The sequence below is a fragment of the Myotis brandtii genome, unplaced genomic scaffold, assembly GCF_000412655.1.
Source record: "Myotis brandtii unplaced genomic scaffold, ASM41265v1 scaffold125, whole genome shotgun sequence".
In the NCBI taxonomy this organism is placed as follows: Eukaryota; Metazoa; Chordata; class Mammalia; order Chiroptera; family Vespertilionidae; genus Myotis; species Myotis brandtii.
In genome coordinates, this window is record NW_005354385.1 from 16,479,452 (window position 1) to 16,499,394 (window position 19,943).

At 37.2% G+C, this 19,943-nt stretch overlaps 1 protein-coding gene and 1 long non-coding RNA gene across 2 annotated transcripts in view; one reads left to right on the forward strand and one right to left on the reverse strand.

Moving 5' to 3' along the window:
- Positions 1 to 19,832, reverse strand: part of COBLL1 (cordon-bleu WH2 repeat protein-like 1) — a 147,846-nt gene extending 128,014 nt beyond the window's left edge. The window contains exon 1 of the mRNA XM_014534148.1: positions 19,780 to 19,832. Within this exon, the coding sequence (XP_014389634.1) occupies positions 19,780 to 19,817 (38 nt within the window). The 5' untranslated portion in view covers positions 19,818 to 19,832. The remainder of the gene's footprint in view (positions 1 to 19,779) is intronic.
- Positions 19,413 to 19,943, forward strand: part of LOC106724930 — a 3,545-nt gene continuing 3,014 nt past the window's right edge. Inside the window, exon 1 of the long non-coding RNA XR_001360757.1 lies at positions 19,413 to 19,731. This is a non-coding gene — a long non-coding RNA (uncharacterized LOC106724930). The remainder of the gene's footprint in view (positions 19,732 to 19,943) is intronic.

Here is a 19,943-nt window from a genome sequence, read left to right on the forward strand (position 1 = left end):
GGGGCCACAGGAAAGCGGGGCAGCAGGCGGAGAGCTACAGGAGGGCCGCAGCGACCTACTGCCGCATGGATTTGTGCGCAGGGCTACTAGTTATGTAATAAAGGTGGCATTTCAAAACTTCAGGAAAAGATTAACTGTTCAATAATGTGCGGCAATTATGTTTTTAAAAAATTGAGATCCTATCTCATACTACAAAAGAACCAACTTCAGTTTGTTTCTGTCAAATATTGAATCTATCATAAATTTAAGATAGGGAATATTTCAAAGACATAAAATGTACTTGCATTTTAAAGCAATACAAAGGAAAACACACGAAATTGTCCCTAAAATAACATGAAACTAAAATTCTAAAAATGACAAACTTGGGGAAATATTTAGAACATGAGGCATAAAAACCTAGGTTTTACATATTAAGAGCAAAGTACATATTAAGAGTATTTTACAAAATCAATAAGATAAAGATGAATCTAGAAACATAAAGAGCATGAAGTGAATTTTTAAGTGAAGCGAGAATGAAAACTAAACATTTTAAGAGTTTTCTGAAACATCATGAATAATTTAAAAAATATAAACTTAAAGTAATCATAATCATTTTCCCTTATCAACTAAAAAACCATCAGGGTTTGACAATGTAGAAAGTGGTTGTTGTTTTTCAAATCAAACTGAAAAATGCAATGAAGGTTCAGCAAGGTCAGGCAATGTGCCAAAGTGTCAAACACAAAGTGAATGTTAAGTAGAGAAGGAAACAATTGTTTAGAAACTTGATATGTTTCTCCGGTTTATTATCCAGAGGCCAGGTTTTCGCTGAGTCTCATTAAAAGTGCATCCTTGAAGACAAAAAAAAACAAAACACCAAAACACAAAAACCAAAAAGATAAAATAAAAATAGAGTACATCCTTGACTTTAAAAAATGGAAGATTTTTAAATGTTTTTGTTTAGTTATTTCAGAGGGGGCTGGGTGGGGACAAAGAACAGCTTGCTTTGCCTTGATTTATCTTTTTTTAACTTCATAAACCTCTTTCTCTATTCAGAGCAGTTTAATGCAAAGAACAAGATGTGTTATTTTACTGTCAGGAAACTCAATGATGCTTGCCCAATCTTTAAAATTGCCACTTCTCTGAAATCACAATTTGTGATGTGTTCGTATCATTCAAATAACAGCTAGTCAATGACAACACTTGCACTTATCAGAAAAACACACCAGTTTGAAATGTGAACACACTATAGTGGGCTACCTTCTTCATGACTGGACCTTCTTTATCCATGACCTTGATAAATTGGTTCTCACCAATTTTCAATAGTTTATAACTTAGGTGTGATACCTTAATGAGAAAATAATAATGCAGCTGTTTGCCTTATAACCAAAGTAATAATTTGCCTTCCTTTCAGAAATGACCCTGACAATTTTTAACTGGATGAGTATCCATGTGGAAATGAATCTGGCATGACATGAAGGTGGTACCAACAAGCTCCATGAGAAAGAGCACCTTCCTGCAGATGTCCCCTCATGCTCCATCCCCAAGAGAAGTTGTGCTGTCAAAAGAACTAACCTCATCAAGGATTCAGAAAGGAAATGCATACCTGCTCAACCGAAACACTTTCAAGACGTGCATTATCAACAAGGATTTGTAAGTGGTTCTCATCTTACATAGTATTTTTAATGCAAAGGGACTATTTAAAGTTTACAGAGGTGGAAAGCAGGAGACCACGTAGTGAGAGGTCCTCAGTCTGCATTCTGCTACTGCAGTTTCCTGAAAGTGGGATGTACCCGAGCTGTGGATAGGGAAGGTATAAAATAAAAATCCAGTCTTCGTATACATGAGGGGGCTGTCCCATAGTCTCAAAGATACGGTCTTTTCATTAGGAACCACTGCCACCAGTAAAGTCAGTGAAAGAACATGTTTGGTTAGTTGGTTATTTTCTTTCCTAGAGGAAAAGGTATAAAGGTTGACAATATACACATTGTGTGCTCATTATCTCCACATCTTACCAGGTAGAGCCTTTCTAATGATTGTAAAAGGCCAGGCAACCTGCTTACAGTAAACCACATTCTATGAACTAATGAGTTATCAAACAGTACTTAGATTTGGGAAACAATGATCCTTAACCAAATGTCAACTACTAATTTACTAAATAGAAACAGAGAGTGGGCGTTTTAAACCATCTTGTGAATTTTTTATATGGCTCATGTTAAAAAAAAAAACTTTAATAAATTAGCTACAGACATTTAATGGTGAAATTAAAATCACAGTCAATGAGTTTTATTACTTCATCAATATGTCATGGTTTTACATATAAATACTTCTAATTAATCCTAGCCATGAGCCTATGAAATGGGTATCTTTATTTTCAGGGAGGTGAGGGTGGGGGACAGAAATAAACAGATGTACACAACTTAAATAATTTGTCCAAATTTTCTAACTGTTCAATGACTGAGCCAAAATTCAACACTCAGTCTCCCTGAAATGACAAGCCTATGTCCCGTAGTCTATTCCCAGTGTGTCTTAATTGTCACTTCTCATAGATAGGTCACAAGTTTAAGACAATAAAGGTGACTGCTAGAGCCTGGTCACATGAAGAATAACCACCACTGTTGCCCGATGTCAAACTGGCAGCTCTGCCCTGTGCCTGTGGAGCTGGAGTCCTGGGAGCCCCGGGCACCAAAGAAAGAAGTCAGGGCCAACCACCTCTTGCTGCCATAGCAATGACTCTCAAACCTCCTGGGCGGTTGGATATTCCCTGTAGGAATTTTCCCTTTGGCAACTCACCAGGCCTTGCAAACCACTGCCCCAGTGAGGGCAGCATTCTCCAGTTTTGCCATAAATACTCTCAGGCTGAGAAAGACAGTTTTGATACTTTGTTACGGCTAAAAAAAGCCATCACTAACAACTTCCCATAGTCCAATGAGAAGAACTAATCCCAAGGAAAAGTTTGACAGGGATAAGGAGAGAGCATATATACATTTACACGTTCTATAGTCTTATAAACATTCTGAAAAGGTACATTAAGACATCCAAGGAACCAGACATAATGTTAACCAAGACAAGAAAAAAAGTATTTGAAACTGCATAGTAATTGGCATTTCAGAGATTTGGACTGTCCTTATTTTAAAACAGAGAGAGTATTGTTTACACTGCCTTGGATGTTGTTCAAAGATATGTATTTTTAATAAGATTGAGTCATGTTTTCATTCCAGCCAGAGTGATTTTATTCCATGAATATAATTTCCGTGTACTGTATGGTAATATTTTCAATACAATTAGTTGCCAGTGTCCAGCCCAGTACCCGACCCATAGTTATCTTTCAATAAGTATCTATTGAATGAAAAAAAAAAAAAAGAAAATCAATGAACCGTTGATTCTTTCAGGAAGATTTCTTGTTCTTCTTGTTATTACAATGGGTTTTCTATTAAGTAACTTCAAACCCAACCTTCCCAACTAATCCATGTTTAAAACTCCTCCTTCTCAAATCCAGACCCGTCCACAAGCCCAGTTTCTCCACCCCTCAACAGAGCCTGAGGTGCCCAGTGCTCCTACTCTCCTTGATCACAGCAAAGATTAATAATCACAAATCCCGTGGGTCCAGGCCTTCCCATTGCGTCAGCGAGGAGACCGAGCCTGGCCTGGGGACCGCACAGGCTGCAGTTGAAGAAACATATACTTCCAAACCAGCAGGTAATTACACACACCAACACCTAACTTCTCAGCTCGTTCCAACAGCTGATTACTATTTCCCCCTAAGAAAGTCCTTTTCTTTGGCATGTCTCTCGCTGATGGCAAGTCAGGGAGCCATCCCACACAGATTTCTCTGAAACTGGTAATGGCTTTCACAGTTTCTGGCTGTAACAAACCCTGGAGCTGGTTTCCTCACCCCTGCAGAGGTTGCAGTCTTTCAATTCTGGAATCACATTCACCTAAACTTAAAACTCACACTCTATTATGGTTAATGTTTTTATTGGAAACAGTCCAAATGTTTAACCACCAAGTGACAAGTAAAAAAAAAAATACAAATACACATATGGTTTGTTATACAACTATTTCATAAAGCATTTTTAAATAAGTTTTAAATAGCTGAAATAGCCTATAATGTAATCCTGGAGAAAGGGATCATAAAAATAGTATACGTAGTTAAAAATCTAAATGCTTATTTAAACATCCAAAGGGATATATTCAATCCACGTATTACCTAAGCTATACCTGAAAGAATATTGGTTTTAGAACTGTTCAGATAAATGAATTTGGGAAAATGTTACTTTCCATATGTCCATTTTGGAGGTCCAAAATGCATATTAGCATATTAAAATCCCTGAGAAGACCTTAAAAGAAGAAAAGAGCTTAATTTTTGTTTAACCCAGACTTTCCCCAAAATTACTTGACCATGGAAGTCATTTTTACAGAAAATATGTTACTTTGTATCTTATTCAGAACACACTTTAGTAAATGGTAAAATGCAAATCATGTCAACAATTGTTATCCCCAGATAGCCTAGAAAATGATTATTTCTCTTTATAATTCCTATTGCTTTTAAATATTTTGTGATAGGCATATCAATTTTGTAATTAGAAAAATTTAAATAGAAACAGCAAGAATAATGTTTAGTCCTATGTAATGTCTCTCATATTATTTACTATTATACTGGCTTTGCTACACCTGTCAGATCTGGGAGGGTGGGGAGAAAGGTGAGCAGGATGCAAAGTGGTCAAAGCAAATAGATTTCAAATGACATCTGGGTCCTATTCTCAGATCTGTCACTGCTTGGCCACGTGACCCTGGACAAGTTATGCTCTAAGCCTCCGTTTCCTCTTCTGAACAATCTGGATAACCACTACACCTACTTAATAGAGTGGCTGTTCACTATTAAATGCGGTAGCTTGGGTCACACATTTAACACAGTACCTGGTGAACAGTCAGTATTCAATAAATGCTCACTGGTTTTATGACCAGTCACACAAGCAAGCCACCACCCATTGCTCTTAAATTACTGTGACCCAGATCCTTTTAATTTGGGGAAATTTGATGAATTTTCAAATATTTATTCAACCTCTGAAGCAATTAAGGCTCATATCATTTTACATACTATCTGGTAAAACACATTATTTAAAAGTAAATTTACTGAAAACACCCCAAAGCTTAAAAAATATATATATTACAAGGGCATTGTCTGTATACAGGTGTATCATTCTGAGACATTTTTCATTATACTATTAAGAAAAAGTAGATCTTGCCCTAGCTGGTTTGGCTCAGCAGGTAGAGCATCGGCCTGTAGACTGAAGGGTCCCAGGTTCGATTCCAGCCAAGGGCATATGCCTGGGTTGCAAGCTTGATCCCCAGTGGCGGGGGTGCAGGAGGCAACCAATCAATGATTCTCTCTCATCACTGATGTTTTTATCCTTTTCTCCCTCTCCCTTCCTCTCTGAAATCAATATATATCTATATATATAAAAGCCAAGTGACTGGAACAACAGAACGACCAGAACAACCAGTTGCTATAATGCGCACTGCACCAGCCAACCAGACCAATTAGGGAACCCATCAGCCCCGCCCAACCTCCTGTGGCCCCTCCCCCTGGCCAACCCTGCCCCTGATTGGTCCCCTCCATCCTGATCGGGGGTGGGGCTGGCTGGCCAACCGCCCATGGCCCCTCCCCATCCCCACCAGCCTGGCCTGATCGGCCCCCACCAGGGTGGGCCAGCCAGACCCCACCCGTGCATGAGTTTGTGCACGGGCCTCTAATATATATATATATTTATAAAGTAGATCTTAATTATGTTAAGATATTTTGAATTAGTCTTTCTGTTTTTACACCAAAACATACAGCACAAGAATATTGACAATATTCCTATATTACAAAAAACTGAATCCAGGAAAACATAAGTAAATAAAATTATTTAACTGTATCGCTCTAATAAAGGCTTTTAGTTATGGGTGGGTACAATTAATTTTCAGACAATGCCATCATGCTGCCACCAGACAAAGAGTTACAGTCTTACACAACCTAAGACAAATGCTGCCCACTCGCCTCCCCTTAATGATAGAGTCAGGAGTTACAGTTTCCTCTTCCCTTATCAATAACAAAAATTAGGGCTCCAACCATTTTGGCTCAATGGGTAGATAGAGTGTGGGCCCTGGTCAGGTTGCATGAGGGAGGCAATCAATTGATGTGTCTCTCTCACATCAATGTTTCTCTTTCTTTGTTTCTCCCCCTCCCTTCCACTCTCTAAAATATTCTCGAGTGAGGATTAACAACAACAACAAAAATACAGAAATTAGTTTCTACATCGCCACTTAATTCTACAGCATTTATGGTAAAATACAATACCTCAATTTCTTATTTACGGGAGGTGGAAGATCTGGTTTATTTTTAATCCTCACCCAAGGATATATTTTTATTGATGTTAGAGAGAGAGAGGAAGGGAGAAACACGCCCCCAACTGGGAATCAAACCCAAAACTTAGGTATGTGTCCTGACCAGGAATCAAACCCACAACCCACAACCTTTTGGTGTAGGAGCCACCCAGCCGGGGCAGAAGATCTGATTTTAATCTATATGGTATTTTTAAAAGTTCTCTTCAATATATAATAGCCTAAGATAAGAATAGTGTCTCAAATTCCCATTCCTTCTTTTGAATAATGATGTTCTTGCGTATGACATTACAATTGAAAAATTTCAATCAATGAATATCAGTCCTAACAAAATCAAAGAAATACAGTTAGAGTTACTCTCATTGTACATGGAAGAAAGGCAAAATGTTAAAAGATAAGGCAATTCCCACAAAGGTGAAGTGAGGAAACAGTCAGAATTACAATCACCTTGGTAGCATATTCCCAATCTCAGAGGGGGGCATTTTTCTCCTCTAAAAAGAAATGTGATTTTCATGAAGATTAGCACCCATTTTGTATTCAGCATTCCAAGAACAACTTCTCTGCACCTGGCACGGGGACTTTCACAAGGGACTAATGAGGAAAACTAACCCCACCTTCCACTTCCGAGGAGAGAAATGAGAACAGGGCCTGTTCCCTCACTCCTTGGTTTCCAATTAATATAACAATGATGCCAGCATTACAAAAGGCTGTTTTCTAACAAAGTAGATAATATTTAAAATTTAACCAACATAAACTGAACGCCTGGTATGTGCTGTTGTCACTTCCACACCTTCATTCTGTATAATCATCATCTTCCACCACAGAGGAAACGCAGAGGGAAAGAAAGTGCCTAAGCCAGCGAAGGGCAGAGCAGGTTTTCTGTCTCTAAATCCATTCTGCACCAGCTGCCCGATGAGTGCTGTTCTGACTTCTGGCTGGACCAGTTTTATTTGAAACCAAAGCCAATGCTGCTAAATGCCCGAGAGCCAAGGGTACTGGTTCACCTAAGGTGGACAGCAGAGTTAAATGGAGAGGGTTGGGCTGGCTTAGAGTGCTTGCTGGAATGCTCTGTCACCTGCCCATACATCAAATGACCCTCTTTGTTTGTTTTTCTGATGAATTCTAGCTTAGAATTTTGGGACAATGTAAAAATCCTAACTTGTTGCCAAAAACATTCTTAGGGGGGAAAAAATAGACAAATGTTTTATTAGTATCATATTTACAATTTTGTACCCATTTTGAAGTGTAACTTCCCCAAAAAAATTTGGAGAGAAGGAATACACATACTGATTTTTTAAAAATGCTTATTGGACAATTAAATCTCTTCCATTAACATTACTTCTAAATTCTCAATCTTTTCTTTCATGAACTTGGAAAAAATACCCTTTATTATTTGGTCTTATTTTTCAGCCATTATGTTCACATCAAAATGCTAATTTCTTATACCAATGGAAGGATCAAAATGACTCTTTATAATTTAGATTTTAGGGTGTTGACACAAATGAGAATTCTTATGCACAAGTTAATGAATAATTGCTTCATTCTCAAAGCTTATAACGTATCCTATATATGTTACTCTGCTGTCATTATTAAAATAGGAATATTTAGGCTGTAAGTAGTAATATAGAACTTATGTCCTGTTAAACAATTCTGCCCATGATGGGGAAATACTTTATTTTCTCTAAGTTTTAGATGAAAATGACATTAATCAGAACTACTAATGAAATGCAAATTTCTTTTACAAAAAGCACTGCAGGGAATAATGCTAAAAGAGAATCTCAACCCAAGAATGAAATTTTGTAATAGAGTGCTGAGATATTTACTACAACCCTTTTAATGGTGCATTTGGTGGTGGCTTACAAATTAATTGTATAATGGCTGCAAAAATAAATGGAAAATACTCAGTTCAATACTATGCATAACTGAGCTTCAACCACTCCAGTGGACAAGTATTTTGTAGGTCTCCATCCTCAACACTGACCTCTTGCTCAGGTTCACACAAATTCAAATACCTATCCAATAACTGATCATTACGTATCTAGGTATGTGCAACAAATTAAATTAAGCCCACCAATATACACAGAAGTAGTCAAGAATATAGCCCCTGCTTTTTAGGGGTTCACCATCTAGTTAATTTAATTAAACATACCAAGAAAGATCATAAGCAGAGTAGATTGTAAACTGCATAAAAGGTGCTAAAATGACCACTTAGCAAGAGCAAAGGTGGGGAAGGGGAAACATATGAATCCAAGAATCCATCAACTGGGAGCTGGTTTTATAAATCATGGTTCATCCCTACAAAGAAAATGCACAGCTAAGGGAAAAATAAAGCCCTTTATGTAATGAAAGGGAATAATTATCAAGCTATATTGTTAAGGAAAACTGCAAAGTACAAAGCAGAACTAATTGTGTGTAAAAGAGGAAAAAGCAATACACATATAACAGTCATTTGCTCCTGAGTTTAAGGAGATGCACTGTTCAATATGCCAGCCAAGAGCCACCTAAAGACTCTTCATCACAGAGATATGGCTAATGTGACTAAGAATTTAAATTTAAATTTTATGTAATGAATTTGAATTTCAAATATGACTCAGTGTAAATATTTTGTTAAAGACAACTTCCTTGTTCTGTAGAACTTGAATCACGTTAACCACTGAATCATTTAGATTGAATTTTTTAATGTAGGACATAGAAAATTGTAAATTGCATTTGCAGTTCACATTATATCACCTTTGGACAGCATGGGTATAAAGAAACCTCCCAGAATTTGTAAGAACTGGTAACACCAATTGTCTCTGAGGAGAAAACCTGGGTAACAGGAACCAAGGGGCTGGGGGAGAGCTCTCACTATTTGGTCATTTTCCTCTTTTGAATTTGGTGCCACTTCTATGTAAAAATGAGGAATCAATGATGTGACCTATAAACACCACTGTAAAGAATTGTTTTTAGCATAATTATCAATTTAATTTTGGATGGAATCCCTCCCCCAAAAAGCAAGTTGGTACTTTTGAAAAGGTTATACATGGTCTTTGGCAGAAAATGATTTCTAATAACCTAAGATCACAGAAGTATTTCACAAACTAAAGGTACCATAGTTACCAAGTGAACATAAGAAATTAAAGCCTTCAAACCTCAAACTGCCAGTTTAGTGCCAACACAGCCTAGCATTTAGCACCACCGCCTTTCCCCCCATCAGAGACAGTTCTGTTTTTCATTTTCCATTCATTGAATATATTTTGCCCATTTTCTTGTTCCTTTTTTCACCTACATCCTCAAGTAAAAATTTGATTATCTCTACATTTCCATTTAGCACAGCATATTACTTGGCTAACCAAAGAAGGAAAAATGCCAGAAAAATTCTACCCTTCACAACTTATGAAATTTTTTTCCCCCCATGAAGCAGCAATGTAAAAACATAAATGGATCACAAAAGGTTCAATGAAAGGGAGTAAATGAGAGTTATATACCCAACTGAGATACACCTACTGTATTTATATGCAAAACAAAAAAAATTAAATTGTTTATGTACAGTTGGGTATAATATACCCAACTTTTTAAGTCAAAGCATCTAGCTGTCCTCTGTGAACAGATATACTAGGTAGGAACAAACGATGGGAAGAAACCATTCCCATAATCTGGAAAGACGCTTACATAAAATTTAAATGACCCTTCGACACTTTGTGTAGGAGTTTGCTGCCAACTAATAACTGCATCATGAAAACCTGAGAGTAATGGGAACTGCTTCAGACCACAAAATACAGATGCATCCTTAAGACAGTGTCCCTGTCTCTTTTTCATTCTATTAAAGCCATGCTACTTGGCCATAGACATAAAAGAAAAGAGAAACAAAGGATTGCTCCTCTCTCTGACACTTTGTAAATAACTTGCATCCACTTTAGCACAAAGGAGAAGATATATTCAATGGCTCGTATAATTATCTTGACTACTGTTGACTTAATGAAGTCAACTAAGGCATATCCATCAGATCTGAGTGGCATGGTGGTAGCCATTTTCAGATTTAGCAACTCAATTTCCTGATTTTCCAGCACATCTGAACTGATACACGACTGTTAGCAGCTGGCTCCTGTCACACAACTCCCCTTGGGTTCAACTAATACTTCCTTACTTCCATTTCTCCAGAAATAATAGCATGTGTTGCAGGTTAGAGAGATGAAAATTCTCAACGACTGGTGATAAATGTCCCACTTAGGTTTGACTATCTTAATTCTACTTTTGTACATATATAACGTGGTATAAGTATAGAAGCTGTAATGTCAGGCTATAAAGTGAAAACTAAATATTTATTTATTTTTATCGAATTTATTGGCATGCATTGGTTAATAAAATTATATACATTTCCAGAGAACAATTCTATAATACATCACCTGTGGATAGTATTGTGTGTTCACCACCCCAAGTCAAGTCTCCTTCCATCACCATTTCACCGCCTTTACCCTCTTCTACCTCCTGCTACCACCCCTTTCCCTCTGGTAATCACCATACTGTTGTCTATGTCTGCCAAGTTTTGCTTCTTTTTTTTTTTTTCTTAATCCCGCCTTTTCTTCACCTTTCTCACCCAGTCCCCCTACCCTCTGATAGCTGTCGGTCTGTTCTCTGTATCTTTGAGTCTGTTTTATTCTGTTTGTCAGTTGATTTTGTTTATTAGATTCCACATATAAGTGAAATCATATGGTACTTGTCTTTCTTTGACTGGTTTATTTCACTTAGCATAATGGTCTCCAGGTCCATCCATGCACTTTTAGTTTTTGCCCATTGAGAATGATGTTGGCTGTGGATCTGTCATATATGGCCTTTATTACATTCAGGGACATTCCCTCTATTCCCACTTTGCTGAGAGTTTCTATCAAAAATAGTGCTGGATTTTATCAAATGCTTTTTCTACATCTTTTGATATGATCATGTGTTTTTTATCTTTCATTTTGTTTATGTGGTGTATAATATTTATTGATTTGCAGATATTGTACCAACCTTACATCCCCAGAATAAATCCCACTTGATTATGGTGTATGAGCTTTTTAATATTGCTGGATCCAGTTTGCTAATATTTTGCTGAGGATTTTAATATCTATATTCATCAAGGATATTGGCCTATAATTTTCTTTCTTTTTAATGTCTTTATCTGGTTTTGAAATTAGGATAATGCTGGCCTTATTAAATGAGCCTGGGAGTCTTCCCCCCTCTTAAATTGTTTTGGAACAGTTTGAGAAGGATAGATGTTAGTTTGAAACAGTGTATTTAATTTTAATAAATACAGAAAATCAGAATCATTGATTTATGGCATAACCATATTTTCAACCCAAACTACTATAACTCAGGATCTTTTCCAACCTCATTTCAGAGGTTTACCTCCAAACCTCTTTGATTATTTTCAAAAATCAAGTCCTACAAGTTTTGGCATTTTCACTCTTAATTCTGCCCAAGGTAATTTTCTACAAGTCTGAGGCAATTACAATGAAAAATCTCTGTCCTATTAACACATATTTCTCATATTTTTTTTACTAATTGTTTATATAATTTCTAAAGCTCTGATTTCAATGGAGCAGGTGGTCCCAATAGGACGGGAACAAGAATTAAAAAAATTCAAATGAGGGATTCAGAGAAAATTCTTCTCCCTATTCACCTAGCATGTCCTCATCTCACACCACAAACCTGAAAGCCTTAATGGGGCTACATTATTATTATTATTATTTTCTAGAGAGCAGGCAGTTAAGAAACTGACCCGATTCTGTGGTGTGCTGTGCTTTCTTCGCAATAAAATTCCTGAAGCCTGCCTCTGAGTTATATCCCTGAGCTATATAGCATGAAAAGACACAGATGTAGTCAGGATATTGCCCATTACATGTGTTGGAAACTCAAATAACTTCATGTATTGCTTATGAAACCTGAAAATTCTGAACTTTGTAAATATTTATAAATATTCAAAATGTGTTAAAAGTTTCAAATAGTAATAAGTTATTAGATTTCTGAGTTGAACTGGAACGATTTTTCCTGCCTTTGCCTTCTTTGGTGTCTTAATATTGATCTCTGACTATCCCAATGAAAGCACTTTCTTTGTCAAACCACTCTACAATTCAATTCTATATCTACTGATAAAGTCAATAAATAATTTTAACTAATTTAAATTTATAAACAGTATTGTGAACTTAAGCTATATGATAATAAACCCAAGTTCACTCTAGCATTTTCTAAAAACTAGTCGGTCTTTGAGAGCCTTTTCCAAGGAATTCATTCCTCAGCTATGAAGTTTGTATGCAAAGCCGAAGATATTTGGTCCTTTATAAATAGTCATGGGAAACTTCTTTCTCCCATACTTTGAGTTTGTTTTTACTGTAACAGATGGGGGGGAAAATTAGCAAATTTAAAAAAATAAAAAAAAGTCTTGCAACAACCATCATACTAATGTTAGAACATTAAAAGCTTAAAGATAAAGATATATCTTTAACAATAACAAAAACACTTGCTGAAAATTATAAAGACCATTTGCCTTAATACATAAAATAAATATGGACTCAAAATTTATATAGAACTCCTTCTACCTTTGGTCTAGCTCCTAAGCACATCTGTTTCTAAACATCTTAACCACATATCAGTCATTTTTCATGACAGTGTCTCTAGCACAGAAGTTTAGATCTTCTCTTTACAATATATTCCAATATCTTATAAATGTTAAAATTCCACAATGCTTGCCAAGGAGCCAAGCCTAAATTTTCAATTACAAAAAACACCACACAACATGTATCAATTACTAATCATAATTCTGCAAAATCTCTTACTATAAGATATATATTGCTTTACACAAACAGATTATAAATCATTTTGTTCCAATTTATTTTAAGTTCAATATTTAGAGGTCTCCCCTGTAAATAAATTTTAAATTAAATAATCACTATTTCATTTGCCAATTTCATTAGTTAGACCTGGGAGTCAATAACTTCTTCTGTATATGGGCAGAAGACAAATATTTTTAGCTTTGCAGGCTATATATTCTTTGTATAGACTATTCAATTATAATGTAAAAGCTGGCATACACAATATGCAAATGAGCAGGTATGGCTGAATGCCAATAAAACTATTTACAAAACAGGTAGAGGATTAGAGATTAATATCCAGAATATATAAGTATTTCTGAAACTCAAAAACCAAAAAAGCAAACAACAGATTAATAGGCAAAGGACTTAAATAAACATTACTTAAAAGAAGATATATGAATAGACAAAAGCATGAAATGATGCTCAACATCACTAATCATTTGGGAAATGCAAATCAAAACTACATTCACACTTATTAGGATGGCCACTATAAAAAAAACAAAAACAAAAAACAAACAAACAGATAATGATGTGGGTTGGCGAGGATGTAGAAAAACTGAAACCCTTGTGACTGTTGTTGGGATTATAAAAATGCTACAGCTACATGGAAAACAGTATGGTGGGCCTCAAAAAATTAAAAATGGAATGAGCAGATGATCCAGGAATTCTACTTCTGGATATATACCCAAAATAATTAAAAGCAAGTTCTCAAAGAGATATTTGTACAGCCATGTTCCCAGCAGCATTATTCATAATAGCCAAAATATGGAAGCAACCCAAGTGCCCAATGACAGATGAATGGATAAGCAAAAATGTGATATGTACATGCAATGGGATATAATTATTCAGCCTTAACAAGAAAGGAAATTTTGATATACGATACAACAACATGGATGCATCTTGAGGACAAAATGCTAAGTGAAATAAGTCAGTCACAAAAAAGACAAAATCTTTTTTATTCCATTTATATGAGGTACCTAGCGTGGTCAAATTCATAGTAACAGAAAGTTAGAATGATGATTTCCAGGGTTGGGGGAAGAGGAAAATGGGAGTTTTGTTTAATAGATATAGAGTTTTAGTTTCACAAGATGAAAAGAGTTATGAAGATAAATGATGGTGATGATTTCACAATAATATGACTGTACTTAATACCACTGTACTGTAGATTTAAAAATGGTTAAGATAGTAAATTTTATGTAATATGTATTTGACCACATTTAAAAAATATTTGAAAAAAGAAAAAAAATACATATAGAGGACCCATTTTGACACAATTTTCTGGGCTATAGTTTGCTGACCAGCAATTTAGCCTATTACATTCTAAATATAATGTTTTAAAGTTAGCATCAAAGTACCGTTTCTATACATATATTATGTTCCTTTCTTTCCCTCTGCATTTACAAAAAATTTTAGTATAGCCCTCAATATCAGAAATCAATCTACTAGTACCTAGAAAAACATGTTTTACATAAAATAAGGGCTCACAAGTTATGACTAATTAATTAAATAAAAGCAGTAGTCTCAAAAACATGAAGCTTGTCACTTATTATTATATAAATAAACCTGGCATTTCAATAATAAAGTAAGGTCATAATGTTATTCAATTACCCTCTAACACATTCAGAGGAAATTAGACTTTAAAGAAAAAGTCTAGCATTGTCTTAATAAACATTTTCACTTTTCTTATTTGCCAATCAAAAATCCTACTTTTGAAATTACACTGTAAATGACTTTAGTAGTTGCCTTGTGGCAAAAATATGTACAGATTGTCATATGAGAAAAGAAGACTGTCAATTTACTGAGTTAAATTAAATCATTCCCAAGCACACGAAAATGTTAAACATGATTCTGAAGACATAAGCCAAATATTTAAGTTCTTTTTAAATGCTGAGCACTGGATTTCTTTTTGCATTAGAATTTTTGGGAGTTTTTAAATAATAAAATATAAACATGATTTAAAGAAATTAAGACAAGGCATTCATAAAACCACTTTACGTTAAAATATTCTTTCTTAAAAATATTTTTTTATTTATTTTATTTTATTTTATTTTATTTTATTTTTGTTAATCATCACCCTAAGATATTTTACCATTGACTTTTTTTTTTTTAGGGAGAGTGGAAGAGAGAGGGAAAGACAAAGAGAAACATCGATGTGAGAGAAACACATTGATTGGTTGCCTCCTGCAGGCCGGGGAGAGCTTGCAACCAAGGTATGTGCCTTTGACCAGAATGGAACCCGTGACCATTTGGTCCACAGGCCTACAATATGCACTGAGCCAAACAGGCTAGGGCTATTTTTATTTACTTTAGAGAGGAAGAGAGAGAGATAGAAACAATAATAATAAGAGAGGATCATTGATGGGCTGCCTCCTGCATGCCTCCTACTGAGGATCAAGCTGGAAACCTGGGCATGTGCTCTGACCAGGAATTGAATCGTCACCTGCTGGTTCATAGGTTGTCGCTCAACCACTAAGCAACACTGGCCAGGCAATACAAATATTCTTTAGCCATTCAGTATAATCCATGGTAGCAAAAATACTGGGTGACAACAGGCCTAGTAATGAAGAGCATAAGCTTGGGGATCAGACATTGTTTCTATTACTCTTTCATCCCTTAGAGTTGTGTGGCCTTGAGTATCTTAAGCAATTTGGGCCTCAGTTTCCACAATTGAAACATGGAGTTAATATACTTCCTCAAAACAGAGTAGCAAATTTTTTAAAAACAATACTATAAAGCACCTAAATGCAGCTTTAATTTTGAAGCTGAAAGGCAAAATAAAGCTGAAATTTGTGATCTTGAGTTCCCCAAAAATGATAACCAGCAGTCTCCATTCCCTTTAACTAGTATAGCTTCATCTCCATCATGCCTGTTGATATCTACTTCACCAAAGATCCTCAGATGTTGTTGCATATTAGAATCACCTGAGCAGCATTTAAAACCTCTCCATGCCCTTGTCCCAGCCGAGCCAAAATCAGAATAGATAGGATTGTGAGAGTATGGTTATTAGTATTAAAGGTCCTCAGGTAATTCTCATGTTGAAACCTCAGCTAAGGCATTCAACTTCTAAGTAGTCAATAAATGTTAGCTACCAAGAACTCAGTTTACATAATCAGTGAATTTTAGAACCAGTAATATCCTATATAATAAAGAGGTACATGCAAATTAACCCTCACACCCTCACAAGATGGCTGCCTACGACCAGGCCGGCAGGGGGGTTAGTGAGGGACTACTAAATGACTGAACAAGCAGGCTGTGTGGGGTGACCAGGCCGGCAGGGGTGTTAGTGAGGGGCAACCTGAACAAGCAGGCTGCATGGGGCAACCAGGCTGGCAGGAGGGGTTAGTGAGGGACAACCAAACAACTGCACAGCAGGCTGCATGGGGCGACCAGGACGGTGGAAAGGCTGTGAGGGGCGACCAGGCTGGCGGGAGGGGCAGTTGAGGGCAACCAGGCTGGAAGAGGGGGGCAGTTGGGGGCAACCTGGCTGGCAGCGGGGGGCAGTTAGGGGCAACCAGGCCAGCATGCAGAGGCAGTGAGGGGCGATCAGGCAGGCAGACAGGTGAGTGATTAGGAGCCAGTGGTCCAGGATTGTGAGAGGGATGTCCGACTGCCGGTTTAGGCCCAACCCAGGGGATCGGGCCTAAACAGGCAGTCAGACATCCGCCAAGGGGTCCCAGATTGGAGAGGATGCAGACTGGGCTGAGGGGTAAACCACCTCCCCATGAACGAATTTCATGCAACAGGCCTCTAGTATCCACATAAAAGCTAAAGAAAGCAGCTGCTGCTAAATCACTCCTTAATGTTTATATCCACCACCTTCAATTAACTCCCTAAGTCCAAAGCTGAAAAATTATAAAGTAGTACACTTTTTTTTCTCACTGACCATTCTTGAAAATTTGTTTCAGAATCAAAACATTAAGGTCCCTTGCCCTGGCTGATGGTGCTCAATGGTTAGAGCATCAGTCTGTGCAACTGTGCACTGGAGGGTCAATTTCTGGTCAAGGGCACTTACCTGGGTTGCAGGTCCAATCCCTGACCTTGGTCCAGGCTTCTGTGGAGGCAACCAATTGGTATGTCCCAGTCACATAGATTGTTTTTCTCTCGCTCCTCTCTCTTTATCCCTCTACCCGCTCCATTCCACTCTCTCTAAAATCATTGGAAAAAATATCCTCACTTCTCGGGTATTAAAAAACAAACAAACAAAAAGACACATTAAGGTTCCTCAAAGCAAGGTCAACTGTATGTTGACATTTAAATTTCAAAGAGGTTTATTTTATTATTTTTAAGCATATCTACACGGGCAAGTAAAAAACACAAGCACTAGTAGCTCTAAAGCTAAGGTACCCAAGATGACTCTTTGAACTTTAAATGTATAATATTGTGTTTAGAAAAAGATTAATAGCAATTAATGCAATGAACTAGGCAACTAGTCCTGTTTTCCTTGGTATTGCCACTAATTTGCTAGGAGACTTTTGCAAAGTCACTCAGTGTCTCTGGGCTTCAGATTGTCATTTATAAAATATAGAGTTGCATTAAATTTCTTTAAAATGACCTGTTACAACAATGTAAGGCATGGAAAATTACAGAGAAATTCTATAAAGCAGTAATATACAAGATTAAGGATTAAACTAGCACTAGTCCTTGTAGGCTATTAGAGTAATGAGTCATGATTTAAGTAGTTTTATAGCAAGGAATTTACTTCTCAAACCTAATGATTTATTATAACATATTGACTGAGCTTGCTCCCTGCCACTTCCAAAATACCTATACCTAGGATATTATTTTTCACAGTTAAAACCTTTTAAATGTCTTGGGTTTTTAAGAAAACAACAAAAGCAATACTGAATGCTGAATATTCAATAAATACCATATAATAGGCACTTGGGATATGCCAAGGGACAAGATAGATAAGTAAAAGAAGACAAAATAGAGAAGTCATTTTTTGTTAATACTTTTCAGATACTGATAACTTTTCTGAATAGAATAATGTAAGATAAAATGATACAGTGGGGTGCTTTTAGATATATTGAAGCATTATTCCAGATGTCGCTCTTTAAATTAGGAGAGGGCAAAATTCCTTGAAAGTGTTTTCTTCATATTTGAGAAATTAGATAAAAGTTTTGTATATTCTTCTAAACAAAGAACTTATTAATTAAACCTTTAAATTCTCAAAAGTAAAATCTTAAGTATCTTAACTATACCCATGCTTATCACTAGAAAATTCTTACCATTCCTTCATCTCAGAGCCATCCGATCTCATCTATTTTACTCAAAAGTATTAATTGATTTCTGAACACCCATAAGTATATTTTGTGTAAGCGCATATGCTGGGTTCTTTTTTCAGTACTTTAACCTATCCATTTTCAAATCCACCAATTTAATGATATCTTATTTTATGGTTCCTTACTACATCTCAGTATTCCTGAAATATGTGTCACCTTCAATTTATATAACTCTGCAGCTCCATTGAGAGGCTCATGCTATGATTATTAATATCTTTCTATCAATGTATTTCTTTACCCATAGATCCTAATGTGAGAATATGTGGACGAATACATGATAATATCTAAACAACAGAGAAAAAAATGGTGAAAGAATAGAAATGGAAGTCAACAGTAGTACGGCTACTTGCAAAGGGAAGAAGATAAGTCTTTGGAACAAAATGAAAGAATTAATTCATGCACTACGTAAGCATTATGCTAAATATCTCTTCTATTAGTCATGTTGCTTTGAGACTTTCCCATGTTTCCTCTAGACAACTGCCAATGCTCGCATGGTCTCTGATGAATAAACATGCTGTGACTTGCTTCTGCGGAAACGTCTGTCATGCCCCAGGGAAAAAATGACTTCTCTGCTCTTAAATCAGGAAAATTGCACACTCTTTCACAGGTTACAAAGTCGATTTTTCCTTTCATGTTTCTTTCCTGGGATGTTTCTATTCTTTTTAGGGCATTTCTGCGTTCAGAGTATCAGAAAAGAATCTGAGTTGGGGGAACACTTGTGGGAAAAAGTTACACCGCACCAGAGGGGTGTCCCACTTCAGAAGCTCGAGGAGCACCCGCGGTAAGCCTTCACTGCTTACCAAGTCGAAGGTTTTTTTCAGGTCCCCCCAATCCCTTGCGGAACTACCTGTTCTCATTACTGTTTACCCAAACGCTTAGCAAGGTGATATTAGCATATCTGGCAGGAAGGCATGCTTCATTTAACATTAACTCACCATGTGACAGCCCCTTCACCTCCAATCTCTCCTCAAACACGTGAAGATACGAAGAAAAGTATGGTTGTTTGCAGTCTGACTCCGCGCTAGGCTTTGGCACCAGTAATTGGTCACAGGCACACACACCCCCAATCAGAGGCGCGCACCCCGCCCGGTCCCGGAACTGTCAAGCGGGCTGACAGCTGGCACACCATCCGGGGGCCCTCCAACCGCTCGCAGAGAGCCCCCTCCTTAGTCACCTTGACATGGCTCACCTGCCTGGGCCTCCGCTCTGGTCCAAGGAAACTTTTTCCTCCTTCCCAGGAAGGAGCTCAGTTACAGGTATCGCCCGCCGCCCTCCCAGAGCCCCAACAAGGGGCCCTTTGTTACCATTTCTGCTCCCGGACTCCTCGCCCCGTCCCTGGCATCCAGCTGCTCTTCAGCAGCCCCGAGCAGCCCCGGGAGAAAAGCCATGAAAAACTAGCAGGGCCCCCACCCCGGGCGGCCTCCGAGGAGGCCGGAGGAAGCAGCCTCCCCGGCCGCGTGCGTGTTGG